The following is an 18,633-nucleotide window of genomic DNA, read 5'->3' as shown; positions in this document are numbered from 1 at the left end:
TCCCAAATACATTCACCAATAGCTTCAAAGAATGATTCAAATGGGATAAAAATTTAATTCTTTGTATTGATTTTATAACTTCAATTTTTGTTAATTCAATTAAAATTTGATTGTAAAATAATTTAAACTCAAAAACAGGTTTGAGGTTAAAATGATTTGATACAAATTTAAAGTTTGAAATGATTGGAACTCGAAACCTAAATCCATAACAACTTTAATGGGTGAAATTGCAGCTGAGTGCAATGCATAATTGGCAAAGATAAGGAATAAAAAAAAAAATTCAAAAATTCCATAATTACATTCGAAGGAGTTTTAAATGTAGGTGAGAAAGCAGAATAAAGAATTGGGGGATATCAAAATGAGTCGCAGTGGGAATGGATAAGTAAGAGAGCAGAGGTTGGTTTAGTAAAATTAGTAGCAATACAGTCCAATCAGATCTTTGCAGCATATTTATGCCTCCCATCTGGACTCTTCTTCAGCAGCTTTCTACAAAAATTGTTATTACTTGAGACAACCTTAGCTAATGACCCATTCCATTTGCTTCATCAAAGTCATAAACCCTCCCACTAACAACAAGGCACGCTAATTTGTTACCAATATAAAACGACGGCGTTTCTATGCAGACCTAGCGTTCTTCTCCAAGTCTCTTATTTTACCTACTGTTCATCACATACCTCAAGACCTAAGCTGAAAAGGTTGAAGAAAAATGACAATGAGAGAAGCTCTGCTTGGATTTTCTATTTTGTTAATATTTATTGCTTATTTCATCGAATTTTCGTCTGCTATCGTTGTATTTGAGCCCTTCTCCATTTCCTTCCCCGACCTTCCCGCCAAATTCGGTAACTTTTCTTCTTCTTTTTCATTGTTTGTTTACTGGGAAAATGAAGGAAAGCTTACAAAACTAACTCTTTCAAGCTTAATTTGTTTTTACGCTCTACTTCCATATAAAATTCTAAAACAGAAAAAGAAAAAGTTAAATTCCTTATTTGTTTTTAATTTTTGTGTTGTTTAGCTCGTGGGAATAACACTGCCGTCTGCGGTGCTCTTCAAGTGGCGGATCCCTCGGATGCCTGTACACCGCTCCGAAATGAATTTGGATCCAACAAAACGGGCCCGACAAGGTTTGCTTTGATAATCAGAGGCAATTGTTCTTTCGAGGAAAAAATTCGAAAAGCTCAAAGCGGGGGTTTTTCTGCTGCAATTGTTTACGATGATCAAGATAGAGGCAGTTTAGTTTCCAGTAAGTTAATTTGCTCTACATTTTTTCATTCAAAATTAATTTAACTGAATTGAGTTCATTATTATTAGTAAAATTTGGAGAATGATTCGATAGTTGATTAATTGAGGTATTTTTTTGTTTGAAGTGATGGCAAACCCTACAGGAATCAAAATTCTTGCGGTTTTTGTTTCTAAATCTGCTGGTGAATTTTTGAAAGATCATGCTAAAGGGGAGAAAGGGGAATGCTGCATTTATCTGCGGCCAAATAGCAAGGCCTTGACAATTTTTGTTATATGTTTCCTATCACTTCTCGTTATAGCAGCTTTCCTGGTGATAGCCTTGATGCCTCCCAGAATTTTGTTGAATTGGCGAAGAAGAAATTTAGTAAAAAGTGTGGATAGTAAGACAGTTGAAGCTCTTCCTTGTGTTGCGTTTGGTTCTGCTCGCTTGAGTCAGTGCCATGCCGGCGAAACTTGTGCTATTTGCCTTGAGGATTATAAGGATGGAGAGATTCTTAAAATTCTCCCCTGTCAACATGGTAGGGTTTGCTCCTGCAGCTTATTGGTAGCCTTTGCTGTGCTTCTTTTCTTGTGTATATCATTGTTTTACCTTCCTCCATGCAAGGATCTGTTTTTCCTTTTACGGGTTAGGTTCAACTCTATAATGTGTAAATAGTGAAAAGACATGATATTTACCAATTTACACAAATCTAAAATATGAGAAAGAATGATATAGAGGAAAGTTTTAAATCCATAGAGCCATAGACCTTTGGTTGTATCAGGGCAGTTTCTGCACTAATGCACATATTCAACCATCCTACTTAGTTCTTTGACTCCATGCTTTAACGAATCTGTTACTTCTATTAGTGGCCGTGGGGAAAAAAATAGATAAATTGCTTTTTGTAAACAGATGAATATCACATTCAAATCTTGTTTCTAGATATTAGTTAATCAACATGAAAGCTGCGTGCAGATTTTCATTCAAGCTGTGTGGAGTCTTGGCTGACAAAGTGGGGGACATTCTGCCCTGTATGCAAACATGATATGATAACCAAAACCGCGTATTCTGAGGTTAGTGAAGAAAGGCCTTCGTTGCATGTTCCTGTTTAGCGATGCTGCTATAATTCTGCTCATTGAATTTTCACATTGTACAGTTACATGGACATCAACACTCATGCCTATATTTTCATTATATGCTATTTTTTTGTTATTATTATTTTATGAAATCTGAACTTTAAGCTATTGTAAATATGAAATCATCTATAATCATAAGTCACTGCAAGAAATTATAGTGACTGCTGTAATGGCCCTTTGTTGGTCTTGTAAAATCTGACATTTTGCATGTACCATCATGTCTGTCATGATATTAACTATTACGATCTGGTGGTTGGAAGCTTTTATGCTGGACATTGCTTATTCTCTGTGATTTCATAGTCATGCTAAGCCCATGAGCGGTCAATTAACCGGGCACATACAAAAGAGTTGCTTATGAAGGTTAGGGTAATAGTTCTAAGTATTTACTTATAAAGGTATTTGCAAAAGTCTTGATAGCTTGTTGAGCATTGGACATGTTTTCAATTCCAGTAAGATAAAAAGTATATGTAAATGATAAAGCATGAATATTTTACTATATCCTGCTGAAAGCATCAGAAGGCTTGTGCTTTTTTATGAGACTTGGTGCTGAACCTCACCCTTAAGCTAACGCGTAAGCTAGCTTACAGTTAGCATCTGTGCTTGTTTGTTGGGGTTTGGTTGAGGTAATTTGTTCTTAGGTTGAGAGACATAAAAAGCAATGGAATGAAATGCCCCTATTACTATTTACTTGGCTAGAACTTGGTCTAATTGTGAAAGGATGACATTTAGTGGTGGACCGGATTGGCCAGTCTGTTTAACTTTGTTGTACGTTATGAAGACATATTTTGTCTACCATCTCTTCTTAAATGGCTAAGATAAGAACTTTTGCCCAACATGTTTTATCGATGTCGAACTGTGTTTGGTCTTCCTTCAACAGATCAAGAGGAGCAGCACTGGCGATGCTCATTTGCCTTGGATTTAAAAATTGGGTATCATGTGAATTGTGAACTCCCAAATGGATTATATGGAGGTGTGTGGACACTTTTTTTCCCGAGAAACCTAAGATTTCCATTTTATTTTCGTCCTAATGTCATGTTTCAGTATGTCTTCTGTTGGGCCATCCATCCCTATCAGAAGTTAGTTTCTGCACCCATATGCCTCTTCGAAGCACCGACAAAATGTCTGAGATGATGCTTTGTTGATGTAATCTTTTTATGTAGAGCCAGTAAAAAAACTGTTATTGTGTGATGTCCAGGGGGATGATCGTACCATTTTATTTTCAACCAAAGGGTAGTAAGAAATCCATGTAAATGTTAGTCCAAAATGGCTGAAAATTGTAAAAGCTGTATGTCTTATGCTTGATTGTATATAATTAAAAGAGCTTTCATGTTGCAAGGCTCATCGTCTTTAGTTCACCTGTTTTAAAAGCAGGATTTCCTTCATTCTATTTACAGCTTTAAAGAAGAATGATTTTCTTATAATTAATGCTCAAGTAAATGGAATGACAACTGATGTCACTAGTTTGTGTACTAGGTCAATTTTAATTTTTATATTTTTTAAAATATGAAATTTCAATCCAGTTAAAAACTAGTTATCAAATTTGTTACGTTAAATTCTGTTATTTTCAAATTTTTATGTGGCAAACATTTTGTTTGTTATGTATAATGTTAGTCTGTAATTTTCACATAATATTCATAAAAAATTATTTTATTTTAATTAATATATTTAATAGCTGTCGTTCAAGTTAAAATTTGAAAAATAAAAGTTAAATAATTAAATTGAATAAAATTAATAGTATTTAAAATAAAAAAATTAAAATTAATTAATTCAAAAATTAATTGGATTAAATTTATAATTTACTTATAATGACAAAAATTGAAATTTCCAGTGTCGGGAAATTGAAAAGGGTAGAATTGGGAAAGGACAAGAAATGATTAAACAACCTCATAGGTAGGAGAGGTAGTTGATAGACAGTTGAGATTAGAGAGTCCTAACTGACATAAAGGAAAAAGAAAAAGATCCAGGTTAGGTTAGGTTAGGTTGCAGATTTACTATTGGTAGATGACATGGCACCATGCTATTGCTGTTGCTATTCAAGTTGTTGTACTTCATCCGGTAGAGATGGGCAAAAAGTGCGGCAGCAATTGTCAGGACAGCAGCGGCTTGTTAAACATGTAAGCATAGTTACTTAGACAATCTCCATCAGCAGCTTTTTCCCGGTCAATAATTAACCCAACGTGGAACTGGGAAGAGGATGCCAAATTGCCAATCCAGCATTACTTTTTGGTTTTATTTTTCCTATCCATATGCTCTGCAAAATTAGTGGTAAATGTTAATTTAAATTTTTTTAAAGAAAATAGATGGATTTTAACTCTATTTAGAGAAATATGTTGGTTTTGAGGTAGTAATTGACATGACAAAAAGTGCATCACTTTATACTAAACTCGCTTTTCTTTAACAATTTTGGTCTAAGTTATTTTAAAAAATTTTAATTAACATTTTTTTAATCAGATCAAAGAAGTTAAGTTGTAAAAAAATGTATTTGGTATAAAGTGCTTTTCACAAGACACATATTTTCCGTGCCAACTGTCATCGGCCTATATTTTTAAATATCATTAAAAATAACTTATTATCTTAATTTTTTTAAAAAAAAATGACATTTTACCATTAATTTTGCCAACATACTACTACGCTATAATATCACCCAAGCCTTAGAGAATGAACTTACACCAATACGGATATTCAATGGGTAACATCGGAACTCTCATAATTTTTTCAGAAAAAAAAAAAAAGAAGAAGAAGACAACCGTCACAGTGAGTTTAATTTTATTTAATGATCTTAATTCTTTTAAATTCACTAACTTTTTAGAAAAGTCATTATTGACGGAGGTTGATGTTAGATCCTCAACGGTGGTGGTATTGCTCCTTAAGTATTTATGCTCGATTTTATTCTTGGATTTTTGTTTCCCTATTTTAAGAAGAGCTCAAACGAGTTCATAATATTTATTCGGAGCGTTAAGGTTCATTAAGGAAATGTTTTATTATTTTGGTTTTAGTGGGGTTCGAACTTGTGCCCTTAAAGAATCTTAATGTTGGGATTTAGTGTCCTTAGTGTAGTATTTTTGTTTAAATGTACTTGTATTTTTGAATAAATCGGTTTAATAAAATATCCACCAGTTTCATTAATATCTTCGTATATTATCCTCAACATTTTTTGCAAACAAAACAAAATGAAAGCAAATATTGGCTTACTAATTATCTAACGTTTAACTAATATTAAGCAGTATTACGTGGTTGGATTGTAATATAGAAAGACAACTTATTTTAGTAGATAATCTAAACACGTTCTTAGTCTAATCGAGATTGAGCAATTGATTGAAAGACTAATATGCCGTTTATTGAGTTTAATTGGGGATATACCTTATCTTGGGTATTGAAGCGGATGATTCCCAGAAGATAAAGACATAGATGTGACTTATTAGACTCGTAATGCCTCAAAATATAGGGGATTAGATGAAATGAATAACCAAGAAATAACTTGGTCTTGATCGTTAAGTGCTTAGTATACTCCTTAGAGATCTTAAGTTCAAACCCATCTCTCTCATTTCTTTTCTTTTTAATTTCAGCAACTAGGATAAAAACCACACTATAATAAATATTATATGTGGTAAAAATACATCAAGAATAGGCAATAGCCCAAGTGGTAAGGCCTTTTATTCCTTTTTGTCCTGAGGTTTTAGTCATGCCATTCTCTTTTCCATTTCTTATATTTTTGGATGACAAGAAGGTCTAATTGCCTAATCAACCCCTCCAATTTTAAAACCCTAAGTGTTAATAGTTTTTCCTAATTATATATTGATTTTAATTTCTTTTCAACCTAAATTGAAACCCTCTTTTCTTCTCTTTAAATCCTTAATCTTCTTTCATTCTTTTCTTTTCTTTTTATAAAAATTTTACATTCTTTTGTTGGAAATTGATCTCTTGAAAACCCAAATCAAGATCAATTCTTGATTGAACCCAAAATTGACCTTCGTTCAACCGTTTGTCTTATTGGTTTAGTGTAATGTCGTCAAATCTAGTATTTAACATTGCCAAGATTGGTAAGAACATTCTGAATCCAGATGTTTAGATATCAAATACTTGTAGAATTTCTATACACGTTAATTTCAAGATCGATTAAATGATCTTTTATGAATCTTGCTGATAATTCCCAGTAATCTTGACTTTTCTTGAAAACCATCATTAATCCTTGTGTATTTGTCGATTGAAAAACTCGGTGTAGGTATCCCGAATCAGACTTGGATGTGAGGATCATCGTTTGAGACCTTGGTGAAAGGTGTGTGTCCTTTTACAAGTGAATCGGGGCAAAATCGTGCCTAGGATAGGGCTACACGGGCGTGTGACCACATGGCCTGGCCACACAGCTATGTCCCCTTGCAAACCCTAGGATAGTTTACTTCTCACACAGGCACAACCTTTCCACATGGACTGCTACATGGGCGTGTGGACCACACGGCCTACCACACGACCATGTACCTTGGAAACCCTAGTGTAGTTCGTGAACCACACGGCCTGGCCATACAACCGTGTCTCCTTTGTAGGGGTGTTCAATCGGTTAACTGACCGGTTAACCGACCCGAAATAACATTAACCGAATTAACAGATCTTTCAAAATTTTTAACCGTTAACCGAACCAAAATTTTTTCAAAAAAATTAATCGAACCGAAAATTTTTCGGTTAATTCGGTCGGTTAACCGAATTAACCAAAAATTATATTTTTTTAATTTTTGGTTAAAATAATTATAAAATTAACCAAATTAATTGAATTAACCGAATTACCCGAATTATCCAAATTAATCGAATTAACCAATTATTTGTATAAAATTATATGTTTTTTATTTTTATTTTTAGTTTTAGATTTTTATTTTTATTTATTAAATTATTTGTAATTTTTATGATTGGGTTGGGTACTTGGGTTAATATATATTAGATTGGGTATTTGGATTTATGTTGGATTGGGTTTGAGTGAAAAGTGGGCTATTTATATATTATAATTTTATTTATTAATTTTTTCGGTTAAACTGAAAAAATTAGGTTAATCGACTGGTTTCGAACCAAATTAATCGTTAACCGAAAACTCAAAAAATTATTAACCGACCCCTGACCGAATTAATTCGGTTAACTGACCGATTAATCGAATTCGATCGGTTAACTGAATTTTTTCGGTTTTACCCAAATTTTGCACACCCCTACTCCCTTGTAGGTGATTTTGCAATTTTCACACGACCACAGTCTATAACATAGTCGTGTACCCCCTCTACACGATCCAGGGCTTCCCACATTGTCCGGTCACATGGTCGTGTGTCCCCTAATTATTCGAATTTACAGTTTTATCCAAAATTTTATGATTTATTCAGATTAGTCCCTAATTGGTTCCCAAACTATTTTTAGTGTTTAGTTTATTCAATTAAGCCCCTAATAATATGAATAATGTTAGAATCCATTATCTAAATTATTGAAATAATATTATATATATATTTGCATGAATTGTGAATAAATATCTTTATCTGTACTTGTGATTGTTCATATAACATGCTTTATGATATTGCTAAGTTGGATCGTTGAAAAACATATGTTTTGGGCTACTGTATCGATTAGTTGAGAGCCTAATTATTTATGCCATATTTGATCCATTATAAGTATGTTATCCATTTTCGTTATAATCTGTTATAAGCATGCCTTATATTACCGTTAAATCGAACACTTGATAAGCATGACTTTTGCTATTGAGTTGATACATTACAAGCATATATTTGCTACCGTATTGTTTTGTTAAAAGCATAATTAAGTAGTACCATATTGAACCATTTTGAGCATGACATATTGCATTGCATGGAATGGGATGATTTTAACGGAGGTAGTAGTCGGCAGATTATCTACTCGACCAGTAGTTTATCCATAATGTATTTCAGTCGACAGTCACCTTCTCAATCAGTAGTGGTTTATCCACAATGTATCTTAGTTGACAATCATCTGCTTAACCAATGGTTTATCCACAACGTATTAGCAGTTTTTATTTGTATAAATGGATGGTTCATCCACTAGAATTCTAGTCGATAGTGACCTACTCGACCAGTGGTATATCCATAATGTATTTTAGCACCTTTTATCTACAAAGACGGATGGTTAATCCACCAATATATTTTTCATTAGAAGTTCATCTACAATGATCACTAATTTATCCACAACATGGTGTAAAGGTAGAGGAGTTCTAGGGAACTCCAATTGTGGTGTGTAGTGGTGGGGTAGGACCTTTTTACTGTTAAACCAAACTCGCATTGCAATCATAAGCAATTACATGAATATGAAAAATGAAATATTATGTTGATTAGTTTCTCTGAATTGCCGATATTCTGTATTGCTAATTAATTGTGATTTTTCTATGAGTTGATATTTTGCTTGACTTGTCTGCTATTTGCACTGGTTCCCTCGTAATGAAACTTGCACTGAGCTTCATATCTCACTTCCCTTTTTATTTCCATCTTTATAGGAAATTCACTAATTTAGGATGCAAACGGGCATACGGAGGGCTCAAAAACATTTTATTTTTGGAAAAGTATTATTAGGCTTATTTTCATAATTTCTATCATTTTAGAACTATATGGTTTTATTTATTTTGTGGCATAAGACTCATATTTAGAGTTTATTTATCATGCATAACCTTTAACTTAATTTTAAAATATGGTTTTATTTTAATTAAGGCATGGAATATAGTTTTATTAAAACCAAGTAAAAATCACTTTTCCATTTCTAGATTAAAAATTAAAAATTATGAGTAATAAATAAATAGAAAATTAACTAAGTTTTTCTTAAAGAAGTCACCGTTACTTAAGGAGGTTTATCTAATTTTTTTTTATAACTTGCCAGCTTTTATGAAAATAGACTAAATTTTCTTTTAAAATGAATAAATGTTTTAAATCGATTGTTTTATGAACTCTGATCGTATTAGGCCAGGTTGGAGAGGATACAAGACTAACAGTACATCAGATAGGGCCCCAAGTAGAATAGATCCTACATCTGTTTATGGATTTATTCACTAGTGACAATCTTAGTGTGACATACCTTAATCCTTAGTGGATGGTAGGCTATGTATGCATGACTCATATACTTTGATGTATATGTAAGCCTAAGTTCAAATAAATTACGAACCAAAATCTGATACGTTGGGTATATGACTTTTGCAGTATGTAGCATCATTCCAGAACTGTAACACCCTTGACCCAATCATCGAGTCAAGATATCAAAATGTTACATTCATTTCCAAGGTAACTTCAATCTCTCAAAAAAATTTAAGCGTTTTATTCAAGTTATCAAACTCATAACACACTTAAAATAAGATTTATGCACTATTCTGAGCTTAACTCAAGCTTACAAAAGCTTTCTAAATGGCCAAAGGTTGATTCAGGACCAAAGGGTAAAGGCCCAAACCATAATAAGCTCATTCCAAGGAAGGACAAATGTTGAAATGAGTCCTTAAATAGCAACCAATCACTAACCATAATACCAATGCAACACCTTGATACTTGACCTGATTGCCAGATCCGAGCTACAATATGTCACATTTATTGCCAGAGCAACTACAATCAACAATATACAATCCAATGTCATTATACAATTAAATACAAGTAAATCATGTACTTTAATCATTGTGTTATCATTTTTGAGTTTTATATGAGTTTATGAAAGCTTTTATGTTAATCCGGGATTGAAATGGATAAAATTGAAAAGACTAAAAAACTTTGAATTGAGGTCACGACTTCGAGGGTTTTCTTGTTGCGACATGACTCTTTGACTAGGGTTTGTTGTGACTTTGGGATACGTCATCGCAACATGAACCCTGCTTTGTTTCTCATTGTGATGTCAGGGGTTTGTTGTCATGACACGACGATCTTTTCGACGATCCGAAACACGAAAACACACACATATATATATATATATATATATATATATATATATATATATATATATATATATTTGGTCTCATGTAACCAAAACATCAGCTTACAAAATGGTGTCAAAATGGTAGACTATAAAAACATCACATATCAATACTAATTTCAATAATTTATACTCCAAAAACTAATCAAAAACTCCTTCAAATGCATAATCTTTAACCTTAAGACACCAAACCAACAATATGAACGTATCCAAAAATAATTTCTAAATATTTGTATAAGATCACAATTTAACCATTTGAAACATTTAACTAAAAGTCCCTAGGTACATGCCACAAAACCAAAACGAACGAACTATACAAACTTTGTTGAGTCAAAAACAATGATATGGATGTTGGCTTCAATTCCCGAGGCTTTGAGAAATACTTGCATCTGTGCACAAAATAAACAAGCGTACGTTGAGTGATAAAACTTAGTGGTACTTTCATGATTTAAGATAATACAGCATAAAATAATATTTATAATATGCTATGATACTTATAATCTTAATGCCTACTAATACATATTCTATATGGTAACATAAGTATATAATCAATTACTTATAAAGGTATACAATTATCTAGGCAAACTAATTCAACTATTATGGAAAAAGAATGATCAAATCCAATAACATATACCAAAACCTATCTTAAGGACTTTATGTAACACCCCTCACCCGTATCCAATACCGGGACAAGGCTCGAGGCATTACTAGACTTTAATCATTCATAAACATACAAAACCAGGTCACCAAATTTAGCCCAAAATTAAAACTTCTAGAACATATGCATATCGTACCTTATACAGGCCATTGGGGCCTATAACCTACATTAAGGCGGTTCAGGACAAAACCAAAAACATTTGGTAAACTTTGGGCAACTTAATAAATTTCTAGCTTTGGAGTGTCACACACCTGTGTAAGTGGGCTGTGTGGACTCACACGCTCGTGTGACTTGGGGCATGCCCATGCCCTTAGCCTGTAGGCAACACTGACTTTTAAACACGGCTATGGCACACACCCATGCTGCCTGTCCGTGTTCAATACTGACTTTGGGACACGGCTATGGCACACGCCCGTGTGATCTACCCGTGTCCTGTACTAACTTAAAATTTTAAGTGCAGGGGATACACGGCTATAGCACACACCCATGGGAGGGAACCGTGTGTCACACAAGGCCTAGACACATGCCCTTGTGTCCAACCATGTAGACCCTAATAGGCTATTTCCCAAGCCTTAAGTCACCCATTTCTACTCCTTATGCCATTATATTATGTTTACTAACTTATAAATTAAACATCCATGTTTAGGGCATTAACAAATTATTACCATATCACACATTTATTCCATGGCCATGACCACCTCGAATGGTCCTAAGGCATTCACCATGTACATATACCATATACTTCTTATACATAATGAACAAGTATAATCACATACCCACATCACAAGACATTTACATATATCATGGATGAATAGGCTTACAAGCCACTCACTTGAACAAGTTTAACATATACATGTCAATACTCCAAGGATAAAGGCTCGATAGTGTGATGCTGCCTCCGACGATCTCCAACCCCGAGCTGACTTGTCAAAACTAAAAAGATGGAAAGGGGGAGTAAACTTTACACTTATTAAGTCCATATGAAAATAATAAGCATTAAAATAACATGTCTGCTTAGGTAATACAACTATAATTAGGCTTTTATTCATATTCTGGTCAAGCTGTCTACTCGAGTCATTGTCGATAAATTATTTATAAATCGATCTATGAAACTCCAAATTTTATCCGTTAATTTTCCTAGAAACTAGACTCATATATTTTCTTATAATAAAATTTTCAGAATTTTTGGTCTAGCCAATAAGAATATTTTATTATTCAAATTCTCCCCTATTTTGCTGTTTGACAGTCTTGACCTTTCTTCACTAAAATTTATTTATCTCATAGTACGAGACTCAGATAATGTTCCTGTCTCTTTCTCCTGAAAGTAGACTCATTAAGGATTTCATTCATATAAATTTTAACTCATAATTGTTTTTTTAAAATTTCTAGTGATTTTCCAAAGTTGAGACAGGGGAGGCTGGAATCACTCCGACTCTGTCTCACAAGAATTCAAATATCTCATGATACAGAATTCTTTTTCTTACACTGTTTCCTTTATGTGAAACTAGACTCATTAAGCTTTAATTTTATATTTTATTTAGTCTTTAATTAAATTTTCACAATTTTTGGTGGATTTTCAAATTTGGACCAATGCTGCTGTACCAAATCTGTCTTAGTGCAACAAGGTAATAACCATCACAAATTTTTCATAGAAATTATTCTCATAAATATCATTCATTCATTTGCACCATTGCCATAAGTCCATTTCATTTCACATGTCAAAAACGTGTTCATGGGTCTTAAGTACTTACCTGTGCTATCATTTAGCACCGCACTCGTCCAAACATGACAACTCACATGCATCATAATATTATCATATAACATACATTATGTATCATGGCAAGAGCCTTTTATTTCATTTCTCATATTAATCTCGTTGAATTTCTCAGAATCTCGATGGATATCCTATTTACCGTCAATTCATACAAGTGATCATTTCATATGCGCACTCCCGCGAACCTCACATCTTACGGCAGGATTACCAGTCCAGGCTAAATCCTCTGATATATAATATCATGGAGCGGTGTCGGGATTACCAGTCCAGGCTAAATCCCTTGTAAACAACAAGCACTCTCAATGAGCTCGGATCTGAATTACCAGTCCAGGCTAAATTCAGACCCTAATTGGATTACCCGTCCGGGCTAAATCCTTAATGCATACATATTCTTCGAGAGGCTCGATCACTTAAGGAACACCCGTCCGGGCTAGATCCTTTCTATATTTGAGATCAACAGATTACCCATCCGGGCTAAATCCTTTTCTGCAACACGTGCAAGATCTCAAATCATGTAAGCGATGGTTTATCTATCGAATTTCCCTTTTTATTCAACCGATATTTTTCTCTTTCCATCAAGTATCTCATTATGCATAGCTGCTCATGCCATGTACATCCAATTCAACACATTTCCATGTTTATTTAGACATTAGTCCATAAGAAAAACATGGTATTACATATAATTATAATTTGGCATTTGTTACAATATATAATCTTCATATAAACTAAATAAATATCCATCACACAATATTAACACATCAATTTAAGTTCAAGTGTGAAAAATAATATTGTTTCATTATCATTGATATATGAACTTACCTCGGTTTCGAGTACGACTATTAATTTTGAGTTTGTGCTTAACCTTGTTCAACCTCGTTCTAAGTTCGAATCTTGTTTTCCTTGATCTATAATATCACATTTAGCCTAATAATTAGTCACATTATTCATAGGGGTCCAAAAATCATATTTTTACAAATTTGCATTTTGACCCCTAAACTTTTGCATATTTGCACTTTTCCCCCAAGGCTCGGAAATTAAACTTCATCCTATTTTCTTATGTTTTATGACATGCTGATAATTTTTCATGACTGTGACAGCCCCCAATTTCCACTAAATCACCCATTTATGACCAATTTTACAACTTTTACAAAACGGTCCTTTTGGACGTTTTCATCGAAAACCGCTTAGTAAAAGTCATTTATTAAACACCCAACACTCATTTTCTACCATTAGACATCAAAATGCATGCATCTTACTCATGGTTAAATTTTTAAACATAAACCCTAGCTCAAAATAATGGTAGAAATAGCTAGAACATGTTGCCGGGATTTCAAAAATGTAAAGAACTTTAAAAACGGGGCTCGGGATCACTTACAAATGAGCTTGGAAGCTTGGCCAAACCCTAACCATGGCTGCTCTAGGTAATTTCGGCTGAATCAAAAAGAAAGGGACACATTTGGGTTTTAAAATTTGTCTTTTAATGTATTTTACCCTTAAATGACCAAAATGCCCTTTTTGCCTTTCTTTGAAATTTTATCCATCCAAGGCCATTTTTGTCCAACAAGTTATATAATGGTCTAATTACCATTTAAGGACCTCTCATTTAAAATTTCATAACAATTTGATACCTCTAACATGTAGAACTCAACTTTTGCACTTTTTACAGTTTAGTCCTTTTGACCAAATTGAGTGCCCAAACGTCGAAATTTTCACGAAATCATTCCGTGAAATCATAGATCATAAAAATATAACAAAAATAAATTTTCTTATGTCGAATTTGTGGTTCCAAAATCACTGTTCCGACTAGGCCCTAATTCGGGATGTTACATTTTAGCCATCAATACCACTTTACAATTTAAACATTCACAATTCATTCATTATGACATTCAATATAAAGTTCATTCCATATCAAATTTCATCTAACAAATCTTTTGAACCTCTTTTTGGAGTCTATCGACTCATTTATCTTCATTTCAGTATTATATTCTATTATTAATCTATTTCATTACCTTTTTAAGTTTTCCAATTTCATATATAATGTTATGCCCAATGCAACCCTAATAAAACTGATTCGGATACACGGGTATTTACACTACACCATATAGCTCATAAGAGTTTTAACCACACCACACTAGAGCACTGAAGTGCGAAGCTCATAGGCATCAAATGCGTTTTCATATGCATATACATCCCTCCACCACACCAAGGCACCCGTAGGGACATATAATACTCGATGATCCACAATAAATGTTGGATCCCGATATAATCTGTAATGATCTCCGTATAATCACGTAACTTGTACAAGAGCGCATAAAACCCTATTGGCATACCAATCGTATCCTAACATTTTATTAAGTTTACACGAGCATCAATTATATATATAAGCAATTCTATACTGTAATAATCGTATTCGCATATTCATACCATGTATGCAGTCACATATGCATTTTCATACTTTATGCACTGTTTTATCGCATATCAAATATTTTGCAATGTAGTATATATATAGTTTCTTGGTCAAATTTACAATCACAACCCCATTTCATTAACAAACACACATATTTCATATTATAATATATTTTTTGATATAATTTTGATAAATCATAAATTATACATATTTTTACCCCATGTTTAATGCATGTTATGGATGATTTCCTATTAGAATTGGTGAATTCGATGCTCCTAATGCTTTAATTTCATGTTTTATACTTAAGAGAGCATAGGAGAGAAAAAGGAACGAAAAACGGGCCAAAAACGGAGAAAATGGGTCAAAGTACAAAATCAACATGGCTTGGACCTCCTCACACGGGCAGACCACACGGCCGTGTCAATTTGGCAGGCTCGAGCACGACCTGAAGTAATCGAACACGAGCGTGTTACACGGGTGAGCCCAAGTTGAGTCCAATTCGGAAAAGGCTAATTTTGAGGGCTTCTAGGCATTCCAAAGCCTATAAATACACCCTAGAGGAGGAAGAAAAGGGAGACGGAGAAGGGGGAGTAAGGAATTACTCCAAGGAAGCCGATTGATCCATCTCAGAAGCCGGATTCATCATCAAGACTAAAGATCTCTCTTCAATTTCCCTTCAGGAGTTTTGGGTTTTCTTTATGTTTTGTATTCTTTATTCTTCTGAGATGTTTTCTTATTTAGTTATGAACTAAAACCCCTAAATACCTAAGAGGGATGAAACCTAAGATGGATCTTGTTATTATTTTCTGAATTGTATGATAAATATTTAACTTGTTCTTAATTATGTGTTCATAATTCTTGTTTTGATATCCCAGGATACTGATTCAAGACATGCTCTTATTCAGAGGAGGAATAGACCCTGTCTAAGAGTACATTTGTCATAATTAAGCGGAGTTGATTGCGTGCATAGACATAGGGTGACAAGATTTTTTCAGATTAAGGTGAAACCTAATAAGGGGATCCATAGATCGAGTTAATGCAGCCTTAGAGTGTTAATTAGAGAAAAGTCTCGGTTATTCAATCTAGGGATTAGACGTTATTAGTCTTGAATAGGGATAATAACATAACTTAGGGATCTCTACGGAACAAGTTGAATGAATAAATTGTCCAATTCGAAGCCAGAATAACAAGTAAAGTCTAGGTGGATTTTTCCTTAGGTATTGTCTTAAGTCCATCGATTTTTCCCAAAACCAATTCCCCAATTCTTTTCTCTGTGCGTTCTTAGTTTAGATAATTAGTTAGTTAAAACAAAAACCTTTTTATTCTTAGGCTAGTTAATAAAAAGACAGTCATTACTAGTACTTTTAGTTCCTTTGGGTTCGACAATCCGGTCTTGCTAAAACTACACTACTGTTCGATAGGTACACTTGCCTACATCGCAAAATAGTTAGTTCAAGAATGAGTAATTATAAATATTATCAGGAAATCAAGCGATCAAGTTTTTGGCGCCGTTGCCGGGGAACTAAGATATTAGGAACGCTCAATTTTTATTACTTTAGCCATTTATTTTTCTTACAATTTAATTTAATTTAATTATTATTATTATTTATTAACCTACTCTTTCTTTCTCTTGGCAGGTTTTTATAGTTATGACTAGAAGAAGCCTGTCGGGACCATTACTTTTTGATGAAGAAATTGATCGTATAGTTCGTAGAAACCAAAGAGAAATAAGGTGCATCTTAAGATACACAGAGAACGAGCAAGAAGACGATACTCAACCTCTAACCGAAGAGATGGATGAAAACCAAGGCAATCAGCTATCTCCTGCAATTGCGGTTAATCAAAATCCTGTTCCACGCACTATGTATGATTATGCTAAACCTTCTTTAATAGGAACTGAATCAAGAATAGTTAGACCTGCTGTAGCTGCAAATACTTTTGAATTAAAACTTAACACTATTCAAATGATACAACAATTTATTCAGTTTGATGGTTTGCAGGATGAGGATCCCAACGCTCATTTAGCCAACTTCTTAGAACTATGCGATACATTTAAAATTAATGACATTTCTGATTATGCCATACGTCTTCGGTTGTTTCCCTTTTCATTGAGGAACAAAGCTAAATAGTGGTTGAACTCGTTACCACGAGGGTCAATTACTACTTGGGAACAAATGACCAAAAAATTTTTACTAAAATATTTTCCGCCAGCTAAAATGGCTAAATTATGTAATGATATCTCTTCTTTTGTGCAGATGGATTTTAAAACACTCTACGATGCATGGGAGAGATACAAGGACCTTCTAAGAAGGTGCCCTCACCATGGGTTACCACTTTGGCTCCAAGTACAAACATTTCACAATGGTTTGAATCCTTCGACTCGGCAAATGGTTGACGCAGCGACGGGCAGAACCATAAATAATAAAACACCGAAAGATGCCTATGAGTTTATAGAAGAGATGTCACTGAATAACTATCAGTGGCAAGTCATGAGGATAAAGCCAACGAAAATAGACGGTATTTATAACGTCAATTCGGTCACCATGCTGTCAAATCAGGTAGGACTCTTGAATAAACAGATTGATGGTTTTCTTAGTTCTTCACAGGTTCACCCAGTAATGCAGTGCGAAGCAAGTAGCGGTGGAACAAACCATTCGGAATACCAACCTTATGGCCACAGCATGAATAACGAATAATTAAACTACATGGGTAATAATCCTCAACCTCAAAATAATCATATAGTAACACTTATAATACAGGTTGGAGGAACCACCCCAATTTCTTGTGGGGTGGTCAAGGAAATCAAAGACCACAACATCCTCCGGGCTACCAGCAACCACCCTACCAACAGGAAAAGAAGCCAAACCTTGAAGAGATGCTCTCAAAGTTTATATTAGTGTCAGAAACCCGTTTTCAGAACACCGACGGCACTTAAAAATCAACAAGCGTCGATCCAAAACCTTGAAACTCAGATAGACCAGCTTTCCAAACTAATCTCTGAACGCCCACAAGCCAGTTTGCCAAGTAATACCGAATCTAACCCAAGGGAACAACTCAAAGCAATTAATATTCAAAATGACGAAGGTCAAGGTCAAGCCTGAACTAGAACCGAGGCAAGAAACTGTGGTAAGCAAAGGTCAATGTGAGGTAGATCAAAATACAAACAAACCAATGACTGTCGAATATAAACCTCGTGTGCCATACCCTAACGCGACAAGGAAAGACCGCTCAGATGAACAATTTGGTAAATTCCTTAAACTCTTAAAAAAATTACATATTAACTTACCGTTTATTGAAGCTCTATCACAGATGCCAAACTCAATGAAATTTTTAAAGGAGCTTTTAGCAAATAAGCGGAAGTTGGACGAGGCGTCGCATGTGGAGCTGAACGCAGTTTGCTCGGCCATTCTTCAAAATAAACTACCCAACAAACTGAAAGACCCAGGGAGCTTTACTATTCCTTTCTTAATTGGTAGTTTAGATGTTAATCATGCATTAGCTGAT

The 18,633-nt window shown here is 34.1% G+C and overlaps 1 protein-coding gene and 1 non-coding gene across 2 annotated transcripts; one reads left to right on the top strand and one right to left on the bottom strand.

Moving 5' to 3' along the window:
* Positions 1-318: 318 nt before the first annotated feature.
* Positions 319-3,719, top strand: LOC108470707 (receptor homology region, transmembrane domain- and RING domain-containing protein 1-like). The gene is made up of 5 exons (XM_017772141.2): positions 319-839; positions 1,013-1,240; positions 1,365-1,757; positions 2,192-2,289; positions 3,230-3,719. The coding sequence occupies exons 1-5, from the start codon at positions 707-709 to the stop codon at positions 3,272-3,274; spliced, it is 897 nt and encodes a 298-aa protein (XP_017627630.1). The 5' UTR covers positions 319-706; the 3' UTR covers positions 3,275-3,719.
* A 13,632-nt stretch (positions 3,720-17,351) lies between these two features.
* On the bottom strand, positions 17,352-17,458 carry LOC128285033 (small nucleolar RNA R71). Its single transcript, XR_008275449.1, has one exon. It is a non-coding gene; the product is annotated as a small nucleolar RNA R71 (small nucleolar RNA).
* Positions 17,459-18,633: the final 1,175 nt, after the last annotated feature.

The sequence above is a fragment of the Gossypium arboreum genome, chromosome 11, assembly GCF_025698485.1.
Source record: "Gossypium arboreum isolate Shixiya-1 chromosome 11, ASM2569848v2, whole genome shotgun sequence".
Lineage (NCBI taxonomy): Eukaryota > Viridiplantae > Streptophyta > Magnoliopsida > Malvales > Malvaceae > Gossypium > Gossypium arboreum.
The sequence above is the reverse complement of the archived record's forward strand: the minus strand, read 5'-3'. Positions and strand labels throughout refer to the sequence as shown.